The 22674-nt window shown below is 42.8% G+C and overlaps 1 protein-coding gene and 1 long non-coding RNA gene across 3 annotated transcripts in view; one reads left to right on the top strand and one right to left on the bottom strand.

The window, feature by feature from the left end:
- ADAMTS3 (ADAM metallopeptidase with thrombospondin type 1 motif 3) overlaps nucleotides 1-22674 on the top strand; it is a 281800-nt gene that overhangs the window by 245216 nt on the left and 13910 nt on the right. For both annotated transcript variants that reach the window (XM_088448355.1, XM_088448353.1), the window contains exons 17-19: nucleotides 561-724; nucleotides 11591-11756; nucleotides 20836-20968. In XM_088448355.1, the coding sequence (XP_088304481.1) occupies nucleotides 561-724; nucleotides 11591-11756; nucleotides 20836-20968 (463 nt within the window). The remainder of the gene's footprint in view (nucleotides 1-560; nucleotides 725-11590; nucleotides 11757-20835; nucleotides 20969-22674) is intronic.
- Nucleotides 1-22674, bottom strand: part of LOC148505401 (uncharacterized) — a 156801-nt gene that overhangs the window by 130816 nt on the left and 3311 nt on the right. The gene's annotated exons all lie outside the window — the stretch shown is intronic.

Below are 22674 nucleotides of genomic sequence, written 5' to 3'. Positions count from 1 at the left end.
TCAGGTCTCCTCACAGAATCACAAGTGAAATAATTAGCTCCACCGGAGGATGTTTTAAAATATATCAGTAAGTAATGAGTACACCTGCCAGGAGACCTGGAAAATGTGAACTGTGTGGGGTCCTGAGGACCGAGTTTGAGACCCACTGCCTAAAGGGGCACATCTACTAGCCGACTGTGAAAAGACTGCACGATTACAACATTGTAATCGTGCAGTCGTTTCACAGTCTGTGCTGTGCCCAACATGTCTGTTCTTACAGCTTTAGTAAATCTACCCCATAGAGCTGTATGAGTCATAAATGGAGCATATGCTCAAACACCTGAAACTTATAATGGGGCTATACATACAGTAAACACAATTGCAAAGAATAGCATTACTATTGCATGAACAACGAATTGCCATTTACTTGGGATACAATTATTAACCATAAAGAAAAAACAATTGGCACAGCACAACTAAAATCCAATAACCTGCAGGTACTAATATGACTCAATAGGTGTATTATAGCTGGTGATAAATAGAGCATAACGACTGTATTTTTCTTTATTTCCCTTCATAAGCCATTAAAAATCAGGCAACAGGACATTACATTCTCAATGGAAAAGGTGAAGAAATCAAGTCACGATCCTTTATAGATCTGGGTGTGGAATGGGAGTACATTATTGAAGAAGATATTGAAACTGTGCATACAGATGGACCATTGCATGATGCAATAGTGGTACTGGTAAGATTTATTACTTTGGTTACTTTCTTATTTGTCATATACACATCTGTTTTTTTAGTTTATAAAGACATGGCCTATGGGTAAAACGCATCCCCTCTCCTTAGATGCACTGCACCTGCGCCAAACCATTTACTGTCCTAGAGTTTTCTGGGGATGTAGTCTTCAGTGCAGCCACTGGTCCTGATTCAGACCCGGGCGCAAACACTGAGCGCTCGCAACCGGGTCGATGGTGGTCCAGAGCGCATGCGCACGATGGAGCCGGGGGTTGGCTGCCCAAATGGAGGCGTTCCCATGAGAACGCCTGTCGTTTGGGAGCGGCCCCATTGACATCACGAGTGATGTCAGTGGAGAGATTCCGGCTCTGTTAGAGCCGAAATCTCTCTGGGGCTTGCGGCCACGAGACCCTACCACAAGGGTCTTGTCGCAAGCCCGATGGTCATCATGGCCGCTCGCTGTAGCTGTGGGTGTCAGAGCGACGGGGTCTGAATCAGGCCCACAGTCCCATGCGGCAAACAGCAGACTGCAGGGAGGTACCAGTTATGCCAGCGTGTTTGCAGGTTTTGAAGAATTTTCAAATGAAATACTTGGTAAAAGTAAGGAAACAAACTCCTCATTAGCATACACACAGCACAACTGTGAGTACCTCTAAAGGACGGTGTGGGGAGTTAGCTGGAACCGAGTGCAAAATGTCTTCGGTGCCAAATAATTGTGTCCATTCATGCAAGAGCCACCCTGTTATTGGGGAACTATCCCAAGTTCCAGCATGGTAAAGTATGAACACTATTATTTTCAGTATAAAGGATCATACACACTAGATGATAAAGTGAACGATATGGACGATAACAACATCGTTATCGTTTATAGTGTTCAATATCGTCCAGTGTGTATGCACGATATTGTTAACGGTGCGCGCTCCTGCAGATCGTTAACGATAACTTCCATCGCCTGAACTTACAGGACAATCTGACGATATTCTGCAAGTTCGTTGATGTGGCAGGGTTACATCACTGACCGATATTGTTAACAATATTGTTCAGTGTGTATGCTCAATATCATTCCCGACATTGAGCCCGGCAGTTCAAGGGATAACACTTAACGATATCGCTCATGGATCATATCGTTAAGTCTGTATGAGCCTTTAGCCTCATTCTGATTTAATGGCAAGGAATCCAGCAGAATATTTGTGCATGTCAATCTTTTGCAGTGTCTTGTATTTAATAACCATTGTGAGTCTTTCCACATAAAAATAATGAGTTCTGACTCTGTGTACATATTTTAATGATAATTGGAGTGTCTAAAACATTACAAATAGTGAGGGAAGGATTCTTCAAAGATTCCAGCTCTCTAACATAAAATGTTGGAGCCCGCACCAGGTGGACAACCTGAGGGCAGGTGGGGTAAATTAGTAAGCTAGCACACTGGACCTACTTGGTATGGGTCATGCTATTATGTAGTTTGTAAAGAATTATATAAAGTGGTTTATATAAACCGATAAATACATCTAGACATCTGTTCAATTTTGGATAAAACAATTAAAAGCCTTTCATGATTTGTATACCTCTCCAGACCATGTCAGACAGCACAGCCTGTAAGGGGGGGGGTGGGAGAGGGATACCAATGTGCAGTGGTGTCACAAAGGATGGTCACCGCCGGTTTGGGACTCATTAATACTCGTGCTTGTGCAAAAGGGGGCGTGATCTCATCTAAAATGTCAACGTGAAACCCCAACATTCTATGTCGACATTGGGGTTAAGCTGCGGCACTTGAGGGTTAGACACTAGGGGGAGGGTTAAGGATTAGGGAAAGGGGTAGGTACTCACCGGAACGCCGCTCATCAGATGTCTACATGATGAATGTCTGAACACTATATGTCGACAATCACATGTCGAAATTATGAATGTAAACCTTGTATACTAAACCCTAATAACAATAAAAATATATTTGATATTGAGAAATATACATGAAATTTATGGACCTCACATTCCTACTGTACCTGAATTACTGGAGCATTGAGTTGTGGCTAGATACGGGAAGCAGTCGGGAAGCCGACAGACGTAATCCAGACAGTCGGTTTCACGACTGTAATCCAGGCAAGGGGTTAAATGACAGGCGTCGAAATCTCAATGCCTGTCCTTTTACCTACGCCGGGAGTCCGACACCCAGCTTACCGATCGAAGGTAAGCCGGGCGTGGACAGCCGCAGGGAGGGAGGGTTAGGGTTCCCAGGGGGGACTTTGGGTTAGGCACCCCCCCGGGAGTTTAGGGTTGGGCTAGGGGAAGGTAGGGTTAGGGTAAGGCACCCACGGGGAGGAGGTTAGGGTTTAGGCAGCGGGGAAGGGGGGGTTAGGTTTAGGCACTTAGAGAGGGGATTAGGGCTAGGAACTCGGGGGGGGGGGCGGGGGCGGTTAGGGTTAGGCACCCCAAAGGGAGGGTTAAGTGGTAGAATAGGGTAGGAAATACTTACCTTGGGACAATTGGGATTTTCACTGCAGCCGGGATGCCGCTGTCAGGATTTGAACTGGCAGTCAATCATACTGAATCCCTAGATACAGTAGTTTGCAGGAATCTATGACCTGCAAACTTTCTTTGTTCTAGGAAATAGGATTGCCACCTAGCAACAGCTGGTGGGATAATGAGCAAGCCTCCCGAACAGCGCCGGGCACCTGTTCTGAGCTAATGGGTATGTGACCACTTAAGCCCGCCCTCAGGTAGATTTTTTGGAAGCTTACTGATTGCAATCTCAAGCTTAGACTTGGATAATGAAGGAAAGTTTATCACTTCTAACACGAGGAAAGAAGACACTGACATGAATCTTTCTAAGTTAAATTATTTACTGAACTGGTTACAAAAAATGGTCTTGAACAATGCAATGAAGAAATTCTATAAACATGACAACATGAAGAACATCCACAAGCTAGGCACACCTGTAGGCCCAAATGGCAGAAAAGAGAAGAACAGATGCTAATTTGATCATAATTTGGACAACCAAATTGTAATGCTACACTATACAATTATCTGTCCAATCTGGCTGGTTGTAATGAAAATCCGGTAATGTATGGGAGCAAATGACAATCGACCATTTGCTCACAAACACTGGAAAACCGACAAAAATGGTCCTTCAGACAAATTGGTTAAAACACACGAATTTAACCAATTTGAACAATTGTTTTTTGTCCATTTTCCAGTGTTTATAACCATATGATCGACTGTCATTTGCTCCCATTTATTACCAGGTTTTTATTCCAACCAGCCAGATTGGACAGATATCATTGTATAGTGTATGCCCAGCATAAGACAGAGAGAATAATTTGATGTCTCTAGCAGTTAATGCCTGTGTTTTCTCATGCTCCCCTGGCCCACCCAGGGGAAAAGAATAAAGGCATTAATCTCCTGAAGCAACTCTGGACAGAGCAACCAACAGACCTAGCAAGGTGTAGGGTGGGTGCTGTTGCTAGGTGGCAATCCTATTCCCTAGAACAAAGAAAGTTTGCAGGACAAACTACTGTTTGTAAACACTTGGTTGCTTGGAAGATCATTTGGTCTCCAATAATGCTTGGCAAATGTATGCTCAAAGGACCAACGAGTGGTATGCCTTATGGAATGTAGGAAATTAGATAAAATCAAGCGCTTGTATATGTTTTTTTAAAAAGTGTAGCACAATACCTGTGAGAAAAAAAGGGGTTAATAAATGCGTGTTGATAGCTGCTTTTGCAAATGTGCACAGTCAGTGTAATATTGTATCCAGGGTTCCGATTATAGCCAAATAACAGAAGAACATGCAGTGGAAGGTAACGTGTGTTGGAGTTGTGTACAAGTGACATACGATCTTTATACACATGTATAGCCCACAACATCAGCTGTGAGGCAACCAGATTCTGCCTTTCTAATAACACATCTTTACCGAATGCCCAAATTAACTTCATTATGAGCTGCATTGACTATATTTTATATCGAAATTTTTTCTGGAATAATGGATCTTTCTATAACCAAATGAAGGGAACCGCAATGGGTTCGTCCTTCGCACATAGCTACGCAAATCTTTTTGTAGCTAAGTGGGAGGAAGAAAAGATCTGGAACAACAACCCATACAAAAGTCACCTTATTCTATGGAAAAGATATATAGATGACCTCACATTTGTGTGGGACGAATCAGGACTAATACTAGAAGAATTTTTAGAATTCTTGGGAAAAAATACCTTCTGATTAGAATTCACTTCCACAAACAGCAAAGAAAAAGTAATTTATTTGGATTTGGAAATCTACATTCAAATAACCAACTACGCACAAGAAACCATACAAAAGAAGTGAGTGGTAACAACACACTATCAAGAACCAGCAACCACTATATACAATGGTTAAAAATTATTCCTGGAGAACAATTTAAGAGACTCTGTAGAAATTGCTCCCATAAAGAAATCTTCCTCAAGCAGAGCAAAGAAATTAAAATTAAGTTTTTACAAAAAGGATACAATGAACAAACATTTCACAAAAAAATAGAAAAAGTAGTGGATATGGACAGAAACAAAATTATACAATACAAAGGCACAAGAGATGGTGAAGGATTCAAAATGGTTTTTATCACTCAATTTAACAGCCAGCAACATTTGTTCGAGTCCATACTCAAAAAACATTGGCATATTTTACATCTAGACAGCCAGGTGAAACCTTTCGTACAAGACAGACCCCGTATTGTATACAAAACAGCGAACAACCTACGACACGAATTGGTAAAAAGCTATATCAAAACTGAAGAACCGAAAACTGACAAAACAAAGAAAAAAGGTTGCTTCTATTGTCTAAACTGCTTACCGTGCAGAACTACGAAAAAATCAACAACACAACCCACAACTATTTCGCATCAAATGTTACACAAAATGAATATAGGATTAAAGATATGATCACATGCAACACAGAAGGCCTGATATATATGCTGGAATGTAAATGTGGCTATCAATATATAGGCCAAACGAAAAGAAAATTAAAAACCAGAATAGCACAGCATATATACAGTATCAAAAAAGGACTACAGACTCATAGTGTGTCTAAACATTACCTGGATTTCCATAACACAGATCTAACAGATTTAAAATTTATAGGAATTCAAAAAATCCACAAACACTAGCAAGGAGGAGATTTAATACAAACATTAAAGAAAAAAGAAACTGAATGGATCTATTACATGCAGACTCTTGAACCAAAAGGACTAAATATCAACATTGAAATCAATGCCTTTCTAGAAATTTAACTATTGACCCAAGTATCTCTTGTTTACTAATATATATTTTAATACATTTTTCTATCTGGATATATCACAACATCTATTATCATGACACATATCTTAACATAACATAATTACTATACATTAAAAGCGCAATACCAGAATTTATTTTTTACTTCTTATAAAAACCTTTTTATATGTAGTAGTACCATGTTAAATGAAACACATGGTTACCGCTATTTTAACGTAGGGATCTAATTGATCCTCCTTTGTAATTAAACAATAAAGTTTTCCAAATAAAAAGGGAGACCTGGAACCACCTCAGCTATCCTTGAGAGCAGTGGACATCAGCATGTGTAGCAAAGCGCTCCAGCACCACACAAAGCAAGCAGACATAGACTGAGAGATTCCTACTGCAAGCAGCGGGAGACGGAGCGTCCGTGCACGAGAAGGGAAACAGCCGTCGGCAGCTGCATTGAGAAAGCGGAGGTAAGCGCAGATAGGGACAGTTAGTTTCCAACACACGCTACCTTCCACTGCATGTTCTTCTGTTATTTGGCTACAATCGGAACCCTGGATACAATATTACACTGTGCACATTTGCAAGAGCAGCTATAAACACGCATTTAATAACCCCTTTCTTTCTCACAGGTATTGTGCTACACTTGTATAAAAAACATATACAAGCGCTTGATTTTATCTTATTTGTGTGATTGTTGATCACCAATTAAGCAGCTTTATTGGTATATCATTTATTAGCGCAGTGCGTACTACATTGAATACTACACAATTATGGAATGTAGGAACATAACTTTTGCTACTGCACTAGAGATGGCAGCATCCCAGAAGGAGTGTCCCTTAAAAGGGTTAATAGCAAGTAATAAATAACTCCACCTTTTAGTGGAGCAGTATGTTTAATTGAACACACAAACAGACAAACCCAACTTCTGCGCACTCCAAAAAATGACTAATAACCACTTAATGAATAATGAAATTGCAATACAATGATACCAAACTGAAAATCGGAGTCCTCAATTGAAATTGGGAATCTCCAACGTGGTAAATGATGTTGCAGTTCTTTTTACATAGGTTCTTATCAACAATGGAAAAGAAGAAACAGAGAAAAATTGCTTAATATTTGGCAGCCAGAAAGTCCAGGAAGGAGAGAAGCTATTCTAGCTGTATTACAGTAGCAGTACTATGCCGTACATTAAATTCTCCAATCTTGGTAGAATATCTGGTCATTGCATGGCCTCAGTGAGGCAATGATAAGAGCTACTGTAGAAGACAATCTTGAATCTTGTTAGTAGCCTATTCATGTTATTCCCAATATGCACAGTGGTAACTTGTCCTGGAGATCTAAAGTAGCCTGGAAGCAGTTTTTGGAGAGTTCCAGAGGAATTCTGGGCATTTTGCGCAACTAACTGATTAGAGAAAACAATACCGTGGATGGCCAGAGATGATAAACCAGTATTAAATGGGATAACTGGTCTGCTCTCATTTTGTATAATATCTTCAGTAAAAAGCAAGTGGTGGGAGAACATATGTGAGAAGGTCTGACAATGGAAAAGACATTACATCCCCCTTGAATGCTCCCTGTTTCTACACTCTAGACACCAAGGTGGAAACATGAGCTTTAGAAAAGACTTGCAAAATGATCTATTCAAGGAACCCCTGAAGGTTTGAACCATTAATTTAAGGTAACATTGCCCAAAATCAGATGGTGTCAATGGAGAATTGTCCAGTTCATTTAGTTTTCCCAGAAGACAATTGTTATCTGAATAGCCTTTGAATGGCCCATTTCCTAATCTCTAGGGCTTGTGTCACAGAGAACAAGTGTGTGCTATACTGTTCAGGTAAGATACCACAGTTGTTGTCCAGACAAATTTAAACTGCAAATTCCCATACTGTAGGTGACTGGGAATTAAAGCTTCAAGGATTAAGGTGACTGGCCTTAACTTAAACAGATTGATATGAACCTTCTGCTCTATTGTCGACCATTTGCCTCTCACTGCCTGGTTCTGAGTGAATGCTCCCCAACCTTTTAGAAATGCAAATCTCAATAGGTTCTGTAATTGTTTGTAGTGTAAGGGAACATGGAAAAGGCTCAGGTGTCAGGCCTTCAGTTTTCTAATAACTTTGTTTAAGTCCCTTAAATGCATATTCTGTTTTTGAACTGTTGGCCTTTAATGTGACTCCTGACCTCACCTATGAAATCTGGCAAAAGAGGTCTTCATCTACCAGAATGGGCATGTCAAGAGGCCTCGTAGCTAAACTCTGGTCAACCAGTGAGCCCATCGCTAATAATGAGGGTGGCATTACTAATTGCCTTGAGTTGTATATATTTAAAAGTCTCCCATCCAGACCACTGCAGGTCTCACACTGCTTAGCTTCCCAGCTATGGCAGAATCAATCTTTCTGAACAGAACTTAAAGGGCCAGCAGTATTGGTTATTTAAAAACTGAATTTGCCTCAACATTTGGTCCATAAGGTTGCTTTAAGACCTATCACTCTCATGTTAGCAAAAAGACTAGTCAACTTAAGGGCAAATAATGCGGGTGCTTCTGGGATCCCTGTTTAACTCCTTAAAACCTATTTGTAATTTTTTACTAGGGTTTCTCTGCAGCAGAGGTGGGCAATAAGTGGCCCCTTAGCCGCTGCTGAACCACACACCCCGCTACAGCCTTAGCATGCCCTGATAGCAAAACTAAGGCAAGGTATGCTGGGACGCGCTAGCTGGGCAAACTTGTATATCTCATATCTCTGACTAAGCTTCCAATGTGAGGTATATAATTTGGTGGGAGGTCTACCTGCTAGTGCCACGCTGGTCATCTGTATGCCAGTATAGTAGCCTCTTTGAAGAGGCAGAATATCTAGTAGCCTCTTCTAACTCTCAGTCCACTGATGAGGGACATGGTGGACATACATAGTGGAGCATTGCATTGGGACCCCTTCTGTCTTAAATAGGTGTCCTAATGGTGCCAGCTTTGGGCAGGGGTACTGTGTCAGCTGTGCATACCTCCCAACTGTCCCGCATTCAGCGGGATAGTCCTGTTTTTCTGGGAGTCCCGCTGTCCCACCTGCGGGCTGCAGTGTCCCGCGGTTCGAGGGATATTGTGGGAAGCACAAACCGGGTAAGCTGAGGTAGAACAGATGCTGTGCGCATAGCATCTGTTCACCAGTGTAGGGTGTGCTTGGGGGCTGCCCAGCATCTTGGAGAGTGCTGGGCTTGCTCCCCCAGTGACGTAAATGGGGGCTGCTGCGAGGCCCCATCCCGTTTTACATGAAGCCCGCCCCGTTTTACGCGAAGCCCTTCCCCTTTATGGAAATGTTGTTCTTCATAAGACTTAAAAGTTGGGAGGTATGGTTACGGGCAGGAGAAATGTGTCTGTTGTGGACACTGGTGTTTTGCCATCTTCAGGCAATTTCAGGGAAGGTTTAATTTTTGCCTGAACAGGCATCCCTGATTTGAATTTTCCTCCATATTCACTTTTGCACCTCATGTTTTGCCATCAGTGGGCAATTTCAGGGGCTGCTACATTTTTGCAGGCATCCCTGAGTAGTCTCTGGACGGAGAGGTGTCTTTTGACAGTGATTTATACCTCAGACTCTGAGGTAGAAAAAAAATAAATGTATTCCATTTACTTGACAGAAAATTATATTTTTTCATCGTAATTAACAATTTAAATTAGAAAGAATCACTGCTATCAGGAAGAGACCACTTAATTTTTGTCTCTTAAACAGTGGAGTGAGGTTACTTTTGGCAATGACTTTACCTCAGACTCTGAGGTAGAAAGCAAAACCAAACTAACACCTGATTTTTTAAATAACAGTGTAAATGATAAAGAATCACTGCCAGCACTGGTTAGTGGCTCTCCTGTCACTTTATGGCAAGGCAATGGGGGACAGCTGTAAGTATTCTGTCAGAGAAACAGAACCAGATTTCTCCCATGTCTGCGCTGTAGAAAAATCTACCTGAGGGCGGGCTCAAGCAGTCACATGACAATTAGCTCCCCTGTGTAGGGACAAGCTAAGCAAGTAAAAAATTTTTTCGCTTTACCTTGTTCCAGCGATATTCGAGAGGCTTGCTCATCCACCCACCAGCTGCCTACCCTCCAACATGACCCCTTCCATTAGGTACAAAATGCTCTGCTCCAGGACTTCCCACCTAATTTATGATTGCCTTCCGACGAACAAAGGGTCTGATTCAGGGGCGGATTTAAAAAAAAAAGTCAGCCTCCAGGCCGCACGCCATGCTTTTGCGGGCGGCCTGGCGATGGTCGCGATTATCGCGACCATTGGGCTTTCGACAAGACCCTTGTGGTAGGGTCTCGGATCCCGCAAGCCCGAGTGAACTTCCTGCTCTAATAGAGCAGGAAGTTCACTACTGACATTACTAGTGATGTCAGTAGGGCCGGCCCACAAATGGCAGGCGTTCCTTCGGGAACGCCTCTGTTTGTGCAGCCAACCCCCTTCCCTGCCTACAAAATGCGGTGAGCTGTCGATCAACATCGACAGCCGCCCCGTCTTGTAGCAAGCCCCAGAGCGAGTGATTTCTCACTCGCTCCGGGGCTCGCGCACGCGTGGTGCGCATGCCGCATGTGCGCAATGGCCCACCATTGACCCGCTTGCGAGCGCTGTGCGCTCGTGAGCGGGTCTGAATCAGGCCCAAAGACAAATATTTACAGTATCAGCATAATCAGCATAAGCCCTGAAATTTTCAAACAGTGAGTGGACCAAAGTTTAACAAGTGCTTTGGTCGTAAAAACTTTCCAAGTAGTACATTCCATACAGTAGACATTATGTTGTATATTTACTAAAGGTCAATTTTAATTGATTGTTATTGATTTAAAATCGATCAACATCGATGTTGTTTCTGGGCTAAATCACATGTGTTTTAAGTTTTAGTGAATGTGTGATTTAGCCCCAAAAAACACAACATCAATGTTAATATTTTTTTTTTTAAATCAACCTTTTGTAAATATACCCCTATGAGGCATAACAGATATGCTGAGTGTTTTTTTTTTTTTATTTTCACTACCCATAGAAATTGATCTTGAAAAATTAAATGATAGACTGTACAGTATATACCTTATCTGTCTGTAGTATATGTCTATATATTCTGTGGGAATTGTGTGCATTGGATGGTGTTTCCTTGTATTATATGTATTGATAAGCGCCAGATTGTAATTTCTTCAATACATCTGCCCTTAAAACAAACAAAAAAAAAACAGATGATTTTACTTAACATATTAGACTTTTGTTTTTGTTGTTAGTATTTAAGAAGCAATACAGTGGAGCAAATATATCCACATGTAAAATTAAAACACCATCTGGTAGCAGTCTTCAGATTTTTTTTTACTTTTTTGACTATCTCCATGTTCTGAAAAACAAATATAATAGGATGGATCTAATGAACTCTTTCTTGGAGCTCGTTAGCAGCCAGCTCCGCATAAATGTTAGTGAAATAAAAAACACCAGGCATATTCATGGAAAAATGGACATTTGGCTGGCAGAAGTATTTGGAGGCAGAGGTGTTTTGTGTTCTCCTTGCAAAATGTTCTGATTTCCATGTACTGTCAGAATACGGAGTTTCCTAAAGTTATGGTTTGATAACTTAACACTTTCTCTATGTTGTTCTTTATAAAGGTTATACCTCAGGAGAATGACACCAAGTCCAGCTTAACATATAAATACATTATTCATGAAGACTCGTTGCCTTCGATAAACAATAACAATGTGCTGCAGGAGGAACTGGATACATTTGAGTGGGCGTTAAAAAGTTGGTCTCAGTGCTCCAAACCCTGTGGTGGAGGTGAGCATTTTATATAAGCTTGAATTACATGGCATCACAAGATGACGTAGGGGGAGATTTATCAAAGTTTGGAGGAAGATAAAGTGGAGAAAGATAAAGTATCAACCAATCAACTTTTGTCATTTTACAGGCTTTGTTTGAAAAATGACAGTGGAGAGCTGATTGGTTGGTACTTTAGGGTCTATGTACTAAGCCTTGGAGAAAGAGAAAGTGAATGGAGATAAATTTCCAACCTATCAGCTCTTAACTGTAATTTTTCAAATTCTGCCTGTACAGTGACAGGATATGATTGGTTTGTACTTCGTTTCCATCCACTTTATCGCTCTCCGAGGCTTAGTACATAGACTCCTTTATCTCTCTCCACTTTATTTTTTTGATAAATCTCCCCCATAGTATTGATATATAAAATACATAAACTTTTTCAGATTTGAAGAGTCTGCTCTGATACATCGCACTACAGAACATCCTACCCTCCTACATGATCCGTTCCATTAGGTACAAAACACTCTCCTCCTGGACTTTCCACCTAGTGTATGATTGCAGACACCTGTATTGAACTACTGTAGGTAATTGATGAGACAGGTGTTTCAGCACAGGTGTCTGCAATCATAAATTAAGCGGGAAGTACAGGAGCAGAGCATTTTGTACCTAATGGAATGGGTCATGTTGGAGGGTCTGGAACATTCTCTCAATGCCATTATATACTATCTGTATATATGCATATAAATATGGGATCTATGTTCTACAATGCTTGGGAAATGATGTTTCCAGATATGGGGCTCTTTTTTTTGTAATCAATAATAATTTAAAAAGGACCCCCATTATTCTCTTACCAAATGAATTGTTTAGCAATGATCCTCATTGTGGCTGATGGAGGAGGTGACTAGTCGCCATGTCTGTGTGTTTGACATTATCACCAAATGGCAGGATTTATATTTATGGCTTTCACAACTTTCTGGATAACTGATTGTAGGATAAAAGATAATATCAGAACAGAATCAAAGGAAACGTAAACACTAGGGGTGAGCGGGTTTGGATTTCTGAAATCCGAGCCCCCCCGATCCGAGTCCGATCCGAGTCAGGCTCGACTTTTCCCGCCTGACTCGGATCTGAAATCGAGGCAAAACGTCATCATCCCGCCTTCCGAGTCTCGCGGGTTTTGGATCCTATATAAGGTACCCGCGTCGGCGCCATTTTCTCACTCGGCTGTGGACAGTGAAGAGGGAGGGTGGGAGTTAGGGCTGTGTAGTGTAGTGTAGTGTAGTGTAGTGCTGCTGTTGTCCACTACTTCAAAGTCCATAGGGGCTGGCTGTGTTGTGCTTTGCTGCTGTTGTTAATAGGGGCTGTGTCCACTACTTCAAAGTCCATAGGGGCTGGCTGGACTGTGTTGTGCAGTCAGTTCTCCATAGGGGCTGTGTCCACTCCAAAGTCCTGTGCAGTGTCCCAGTCCTAAAGGAGTGCTGTAGTGTTGTCCAGGGGGTGCTCTGTCCATCAGGGGTGCTCCCCCCAAGTGCTAAAAAAATAATATATTTTCTGTGTTTGTGAATTGTGTGCGCAGTAGCCGCACGTGCATCAACAAAGTAGTGCCAAGCGTGCGCCTGTGTCATAAGTAAAGGGCCGGCTGGCTTGACCGTTAAAGGGTGCTGTAACCCCCGAAAGTACACTCCAGTCCAAACCAAAAAAAAATTATTTTCTGTGTTTGTGAATTGTGTGCGCAGTAGCCGCACGTGCATCAACAAAGTAGTGCCAAGCGTGCGCCTGTGTCATAAGTAAAGGGCCGGCTGGCTTGACCGTTAAGGGTGCTGTAACCCCCGAAAGTACACTCCAGTCCAAACCAAAAAAAAAATTATTTTCTGTGTTTGTGAATTGTGTGCGCAGTAGCCGCACGTGCATCAACAAAGTAGTGCCAAGCGTGCGCCTGTGTCATAAGTAAAGGGCCGGCTGGCTTGACCGTTAAGGGTGCTGTAACCCCCGAAAGTACACTCCAGTCCAAACCAAAAAAAAAATTATTTTCTGTGTTTGTGAATTGTGTGCGCAGTAGCCGCACGTGCATCAACAAAGTAGTGCCAAGCGTGCACCTGTGTCATAAGTAAAGGGCCGGCTGGCTTGACCGTTAAGGGTGCTGTAACCCCCGAAAGTACACTCCAGTCCAAACCAAAAAAAAAAATATTTTCTGTGTTTGTGAATTGTGTGCGCAGTAGCCGCACATGCATCAACAAAGTAGTGCCAAGCGTGCGCCTGTGTCATAAGTAAAGGGCCGGCTGGCTTGACCGTTAAGGGTGCTGTAACCCCCGAAAGTACACTCCAGTCCAAACCAAAAAAAAAATTATTTTCTGTGTTTGTGAATTGTGTGCGCAGTAGCCGCACGTGCATCAACAAAGTAGTGCCAAGCGTGCGCCTGTGTCATAAGTAAAGGGCCGGCTGGCTTGACCGTTAAAGGGTGCTGTAACCCCCAAAGTACACTCCAGTCCAAACCAAAAAAAATTTTATTTTCTGTGTTTGTGAATTGTGTGCGCAGTAGCCGCACGTGCATCAACAAAGTAGTGCCAAGCGTGCGCCTGTGTCATAAGTAAAGGGCCGGCTGGCTTGACCGTTAAAGGGTGCTGTAACCCCCGAAAGTACACTCCAGTCCAAACCAAAAAAAAATTATTTTCTGTGTTTGTGAATTGTGTGCGCAGTAGCCGCACGTGCATCAACAAAGTAGTGCCAAGCGTGCACCTGTGTCATAAGTAAAGGGCCGGCTGGCTTGACCGTTAAGGGTGCTGTAACCCCCGAAAGTACACTCCAGTCCAAACCAAAAAAAAAATTATTTTCTGTGTTTGTGAATTGTGTGCGCAGTAGCCGCACGTGCATCAACAAAGTAGTGCCAAGCGTGCGCCTGTGTCATAAGTAAAGGGCCGGCTGGCTTGACCGTTAAAGGGTGCTGTAACCCCCAAAGTACACTCCAGTCCAAACCAAAAAAAAAATTATTTTCTGTGTTTGTGAATTGTGTGCGCAGTAGCCGCACGTGCATCAACAAAGTAGTGCCAAGCGTGCGCCTGTGTCATAAGTAAAGGGCCGGCTGGCTTGACCGTTAAAGGGTGCTGTAACCCCCGAAAGTACACTCCAGTCCAAACCAAAAAAAATTTATTTTCTGTGTTTGTGAATTGTGTGCGCAGTAGCCGCACGTGCATCAACAAAGTAGTGCCAAGCGTGCGCCTATGTCATAAGTAATGGGCCGGCTGGCTTGACCGTTAAAGGGTGCTGTAACCCCCGAAAGTACACTCCAGTCCAAACCAAAAAAAAATTATTTTCTGTGTTTGTGAATTGTGTGCGCAGTAGCCGCACGTGCATCAACAAAGTAGTGCCAAGCGTGCGCCTGTGTCATAAGTAAAGGGCCGGCTGGCTTGACCGTTAAAGGGTGCTGTAACCCCCGAAAGTACACTCCAGTCCAAACCAAAAAAAAATTATTTTCTGTGTTTGTGAATTGTGTGCGCAGTAGCCGCACGTGCATCAACAAAGTAGTGCCAAGCGTGCGCCTGTGTCATAAGTAAAGGGCCGGCTGGCTTGACCGTTAAAGGGTGCTGTAACCCACAAAGTACACTCCAGTCCAAACCAAAAAAAAAATTATTTTCTGTGTTTAGCCGCACGTATATATCAAATCGATATAACATAAATGGAGGACCAAACTTTCTCCGATAAAAATAAAATAGAGAAAGATCAAGAACCACTTCCTCCTAGTGCTGAAGCTGCTGCCACTAGTCATGACATAGACGATAACATGCCATCAACGTCGTCTGCCAAGGCCGATGCCCAATGTCATAGTAGAGGGCACATACAATCCCAAATGGCAAAGTTCAGGAAAATGACCTTGAAAAAGACATTTAAATCAGCTGAAGAGAAACGTAAACTTGCCAATATGCCATTTACGACACGGAGTGGCAAGGAACGGCTAAGGTCGATCCCTAGTATGTTCATGACTAGTGGTTCAGCTTCACATGACGATGGAAGCCCTCCTCCCACTAAAAAAATCAAAAGAGTTAAGCTGGCAAAAGCACAGCGAAGAACTGTGCTTTCTAAGAAGATATCACAAATCCCCAAGGAGAGTCCAAGTGTGGTGGTGGTTGCGATGCCTGACCTTCCCAGCACTGGACGGGAAGAGGTGGCTCTTTCCACCATTTGCACGCCCCCTGCAAGTGCTGAAAGGAGCACCCACAGTCCACTTGCTGATATGCAAATTGAAGATGTCACTGTTGAAGTACAACAGGATGAGGATACTGGTGTAGCTGGCGCTGAGGAGGAAGTTGGCGAGGAGGATTCTGATGGTGATGTGGTTTGTTTAAATCAGGCTCCGGGGGAGACAGTTGTTGTCCGTGGGATGAAAAAGCCCATCACGGTCATGCCTGGGCAGAAGACCAAACATTCCACCTCTTTGGTCTGGCAATATTTCTATCCAAATCCGGACAACAACTGTCTTGCCATATGTACCATATGTAAAGGTGAAATAAGTAGGGGTAGGGACGTCAACCACCTAGGAACATCCTCCCTTATACGGCACCTGCAGCGCGTTCATAAAAAGTTACTGTCAAGTTCAGAAACTTTGGCTAAGACCGTAAGCAGTCCAGGGACACCTAAATCCCGTTGTCCTGTTGTATCCAAGCGCCTGCAAACCACACTGTCAACTCCCTCCTCGTCAATTTCCTCCTTAGTCAGGATCGGAAGTAGTCCTGCAGGCCATGTCACTGGCATGACTGACTCTCCTATCCGGGATTCCTCTGAGGATCCTGCATTGCTACGCCTACTGCTGCCGCTGCTGCTGTTGCTGCTGCTGGGAGTCGTTCATCATCCCAGAGAGGAAGTAGGAACACCACTACTTTTACTAAACAATTGACCCTCCAACAGTCCTTAGCGAGGAGGATGAAGTACGACAGCAGTCATCCTGAAGCAAAACTTATAACTGAGGCCTTGACTGCTATGTTGGTGTTAGACGTGCGTCCGGTATCCGCCATTAGTGCAGTGGGATTTAGACAATTGATGGAGGTAGTGTGTCCCCGGTTCCAAATCCCGTCTAGATTCCACTTCACTAGGCAGGCGATACCGAGACTGTACAGAAACGTCAGAAAAAGTGTCCTCAGTGTCCTGAAAAATGCCGTTGTACACAATGTCCACTTAACCACGGACATGTGGACAAGTGGAACAGGGCAGACTAAGGACTATATGACTGTGACAGCCCACTGGGTAGATGTATCACCTTACGCAGCAACAGCAGCAGCGTCACCAGTAGCAGCATCTCAGAAATGCCAGCTCGTTACAAGGCAGGCTACGCTGTGTATCACCGGTTTCAGTAAGAGGCACACCGCCGACAACCTCTTAGAGAAACTGAGGGAAATCATCGCCCAGTGGCTTACCCCACTTAGACTCTCCTGGGGATTTGTGATATCTGACAACGCCACCAATATTGTGCGGGCATTACATCTGGGCAAATTCCAGCACGTCCCATGTTTTGCTCACACAATAAACTTGGTGGTGCAGAATTTTCTGAAAAGCGACAGGGGCGTGCAGGAGACGCTTTGGGTGGCCCGAAAAATTTCTGGCCACTTTCGCCATTCAGCGACTGCGTGCCGAAGACTGGAGCGCCAGCAAACACTCTTGAACCTGCCCCGCCATCACCTGAAGCAAGAGGTTGTGACGCGGTGGAACTCAACCCTCTATATGCTTCAGAGGATGGAGGAGCAGCAAAAGGCCATACAAGCCTATACATCCACCTATGACATAGGCAAAGGAGGGGGTATGCACCTGACTCAAGCGTAGTGGAGAATGATTTCCGTGTTGTGCAAGGTTCTCCAGCCCTTCGAACTTGCCACACGTGAAGTCAGTTCAGACACTGCCAGCTTGAGTCAGGTCATTCCCCTCATCAGGCTTTTGCAGAAGCAGCTGGAGAAAGTGAAGGAGGAGCTAAGACGGAGCGATTCCGCTCGGCATGTGGGACTTGTGGATGAAGCCCTTCATTCGCTTTGCCAGGATTCCAGGGTGGTCAATCTGTTGAAATCAGACCACTACGTTTTGGCCACCGTGCTCGATCCTAGGTTTAAAGCCTATGTGGTGTCTCTCTTTCCGGCCGACACAAGCCTGCAGAGGTGCAAAGACCTGCTGGTGAACACACTGTCAGCTGAAGCGGAACGTGACACGTCAACGGCTCCTTCTTCATTTTCTCCTGCAACTGGGGCTGCCAGGAAAAAACTTAGGTATCCTAAGCAACCCGCTGGCGGTGATGCAGGGCAGGCAGGACCAAGTTTGGACATCTGGTCCGGACTGAAGGACCTGGCAACAATTTCTGACATGTCTACTGTCACTGCATATGATACTGTCACCATTGACAGAATGGTGGAGGATTACATCGGTGACAGCATCCAAGTAGGCATGGCAGACAGTCCATACCTGTACTGGCAGGAAAAAGAGGCAATTTGGAGGCCCCTGTACAAACTGGCTCTATTTTACCTGAGTTGCCCCCCCTCCAGTGTGTACTCCGAAAGAGTGTTTAGTGCAGCCGGGAACCTTGTCAGCGAAAGGCGTAGGAGGTTGCTTCCACAGAATGTGGAGAAGATGATGTTCATCAAAATGAATTATCAGCTCTTCCAGGGAGACCAGCCTCCAGAAGGTACAGAGGGACCTGTGGTGGTGGATTCAAGTGGGGACGAGTTAATACTTTGTGAGGATGAGGATGTACACACTGAAGAGGGTGAGGAATCGGTGGATGAGGAGGATGAGGATGACATCTTGCCTCCATAGAGCCAGTTTGTGCAGGGACACATTAATTGCCAGCTTGTTTTGTGGGGGCCCAAACGAACCAATCATTTCAGCCACAGTTGTGTGGCAGACCCTGGCGCTGAAATGATTGGTTTGTTAAAGTGTGCATGTCCTGTTTATACAACATAAGGGTGGGTGGGAGGGCCCAAGGACAATTCCATCTTGCACCTCTTTTTTTTCTTTGCATTATGTACAGTTTGGGGCCTAGTTTTTCAAACTGCCATCCTGTCTGCCACTGCAGTTTCACGCCTAGATGGGTCACGTGTTTGTGCCGCCCACTCGTGTCGCTTAGCATAGTCATCCAGCTACCTCGGTGCAACCTTTTGGACATAAAAACACTATTGTGAGGTGTGAGGTGTTCAGAATAGACTGGAAATGAGTGGAAATTAAGGTTATTGAGGTTAATAATAGCATAGGAGCAGAAAAACCTACAAATTCTGTGATTTTAGCTGTTTTTATGCTTTTTTTAAAAAAAATACAGATCCAAAACACAAAACCCAGAACCCAAAACACGGAAGGGTGGTTTTGGCAAAACCAATCCAGATCCAAAACACGAAGAAAGATCCAGATCCAAAACCAAAACACAAAACACGAAAAGTGGCCGGTGCACACCCCTAGTAAACACGTACTTGTTGCTTGTTTACACACTGTCCTAGAGTATTAGGGTTAACCAGCAAGCGGTTAATCTATGTGACTAAGTAAATTGAAAGAGTTTACTTTAGTTACTGACTCAACCTTGCTTGGGTGGACGGAGCAAAGTGGGTAAGGTCCCACTCGCTCATGTGGCACCACAATGTTGTATGTACTGTATGTCATAGTTCAGTAAATTACAGTATCTGCATAGTTACATTGCACAGTACTACGGACTAATTCTAAGTAAGTTTCCGTGAATATGACGGTGGCAAAGAATCCTTGTCTGAATACCAAATATATTTCTAATATATTAAGTCATATTCCAAATCAAATGTGAAATTTCAATATTAAATGAAGAAAACGTGGCTTACGTAATCTCAGGATTTCATCTTACCTAGCTACAAAGTACCCACAACTAGAGTGCATTGGTCCTCCTCAGTGACCACTACTGAAGCCTTTTGGAAATTTGGATTGATGAATGTTCACTGTACAGGTTGTTGTAGTAGTTTCCTAAGCAAATATCATTTATACTGGTGGATGAAGGAACCCTTCCATTCTTCAGAGATCAGTTGAGGCTAGTACTCAAATAATATATACAGTCAATCAATAAATGTAAGTAAGGACAGAAGGACTTTTTCCCACTTTAGGACAACGCAGAACATCGGAGAAAGAACTGAGAGTCAGCAGGGAAAATATGGGGTGGGGTAATAGGGCGGAGGGAATGTCAATTCTGTTTCCAGTGTCCTGCCTCTTACAATACCTGTCATTTTTGTATATTCACATAATATCTTTGTTACCATCGTTAAACTCAGAAATTGAGATTTAAGGCTTGATTTACTAAGAATCTCTGCAAAATTTATGAACAGCAATAATATTAAGTGCAAAGCTACAGTAGGCGTGTATTGCATTTAATATTATTGCAGCTAACCGGCAAAAATTGTTGAAAACCAAATCCGCAATTGTTAAAAACAAAAATATGCAATACCCCCACCCCTGTACCGAATATTGTTAAAGCGGGTGTGGCCAGTATATGAGGCTAATTTTAAATAAATTAAAAAAATCATAATGGGTCTACAGAGTCCATCTTTTGCTGGATAATAAATGCACCATGTGCCACCCACACCCCACCCAGTCCCTCTGTGCCATCTTTAACTTGACCTTCTCCTCCCCTCTGGCTTTCTTTACCTACCCCACCCCTCTGTCCAGGGCGCTCTGCCATGTCACCCTCCGCCCGCCTACACTACCTAGTTTCTGATCTATATATATATATATATATAAAAACAGGTCCTCTTATGTTGCCAAAAAAGGATTAAACCAGCTCTCCAATGTAAATGCAACAGTCAAAAATTGAATGTGCCATAAAAAGCCATTAAGCAGCCATAGCAAGCCAGAAAGTCAGGACATTATGTATCATATCATCAGATATATAATCATGTTCTACTGAACCATGAGTCTGGAAGTCATATGTTCATGACATTCCCCGACAGCTGTTTCAGTTAACACCATGTTCAAGAGGCAGCATATATATATATATTACAGTGATTTATTATTCTATGCAGCTGGAATGTACAGCATTAAACATACAGTAGATGTAACAAAAACATAACACTTCTACATGTACTCATCAAATTATTGCTGTCTTGTTTTTTATACCTTCAAGGTTTTCAGTACACAAAATATGGCTGTCGAAGAAAAAGTGATAACAAAATGGTTCACCGCAGCTTCTGTGAAGCCAACAAGAAACCTAAGCCTATTCGCCGAATGTGCAATCTACAGGAGTGTACACAGCCAGTGTAAGGGCTCATTCTAGTCACTGTCTAATATGTCTTTCAGAAGCGCGGAATATATTTTCTGTAATTCAGTGTTGTTACAATATAATGTCATATAACCTGCTTTTCTCAGTAACGAAAAATAATGCTTGCTCCACTTAATAAGCTATAGCCTATGAATAAATGTCAGCAAGAAGAGGCTTGTAAACATACATTCTTCAGAATCCTGCCTGTATTTGTACCATACACTGTACATGCTCCATACTGACTTGTGAATGATCATATATCATGATCAAGTTCACCATATGATTTATAATCAGGGTGTTAGTCTTATAAGGCAATACAATTCTTAAGGCATTAGCCTATATAACACGACTCCCACCGTTCTCCAGTAACTCAGTAAGTATAAAGCGTGTGGTGAAACACATTATGGAGCTGGGAGTTTTTATGGTGGGATCACCTCCCTTTGCTACTATGGACTTGTTACAGTATATACAGTATATTTATTTTCTTTCTAACAAAGATTTATTTTTTTTTGTCAGTTTTTTTCTACATTTATATATTATTATTATTAATAATAATAATGTTTTTGGAGTTGCCTGTTGCAGCATATTTTTTATTTTTGGTATACAATAATTGTTTATAGGCCTAACGCAGAAATTGGGTGTATGTGCTTTTTGAACTCCGTGCAGTAAAAAAATAGTGTATTTTTGCCCATAAGTAGAGTTGTACACACGTACCTACACCAACATATACCTAATGCAAATTATATATATTTATGCTTACATCCAACTCTGCATGGCCCACAGATGCTGTGAAAATCCCTCACTGAACCTTGTCCATGTGAGAACGCCCCATTATAAACAAGTTTTAACTTGTAAGTAGTAAGTGTAGATGCAATTGCAATGTGCACACCTCTGCATCACCCCTACCTGCGCACTATTGGCCATGGAGCACATACTGGCATTAATGGAAGGGATCCAGGTGGATCAATCCCAGAAGAAATGCAATTCTAAAGATGGCGTTTCCCATCAGGTCCAAGCGACATTCTGGAGCTTGGTACATATGGAAATGTGGCCAAAACTCTGAAAACTGCATTTTTGGAGGTTTTGCCCTATATATGTTAAGCTAATATATATTTATTCATGTTGAAAGTATTGTTTTGTAGCCATCATGGCATTCAGTATGATTTACCGCCCTAAACCTAACCCCCCCCCGCGGCTGTTCGCGCCCGACATCCCTTATGTCGGGCATCAGTAACATTACAGGTGTCTACATTTAGACGCCTGTCATTTAACCCTCGTCATGATTAAGTAGTCTGGAAGCCGATGGTTTGCATTGCGTCCGCCGGCTTCCTGAACGTATACCCAATCATGATGTGTCAATTGTATGGCTGTGGATGTTTTTTGTAATATTAATTTTGTGCTAGTACCTTCACAATAGGTCTATTGCTTATTTGTATTTTTGCCCATTTTGTTATTAATGTATTTGTATTGTAATACATATGGAGTCACTATGTAACATCTCACTGCACTGATATTCTTTTTTGTAATGTAATGTACATGTACTGTACACCTGTATTCAGAGTCGGCTACACATATGCAGCCTCACCGCATACATATGCATGTGAAAGTACATTATAAGTGTGAAGAATTGCAGACTGTTTGCAACCCTGAATCAGGTCCTATATGGGCTTAACAGTCAAAAATCCCATAGGTGTAATAAAGGTC

The sequence above is a fragment of the Taudactylus pleione genome, unplaced genomic scaffold (genome assembly GCF_031769625.1).
Source record: "Taudactylus pleione unplaced genomic scaffold, aTauple2 ptg000454l, whole genome shotgun sequence".
Taxonomy (NCBI): domain Eukaryota; kingdom Metazoa; phylum Chordata; class Amphibia; order Anura; family Myobatrachidae; genus Taudactylus; species Taudactylus pleione.
Note: the sequence above shows the minus strand (reverse complement) of the source record. Positions and strands in the feature narration are given on the sequence as shown.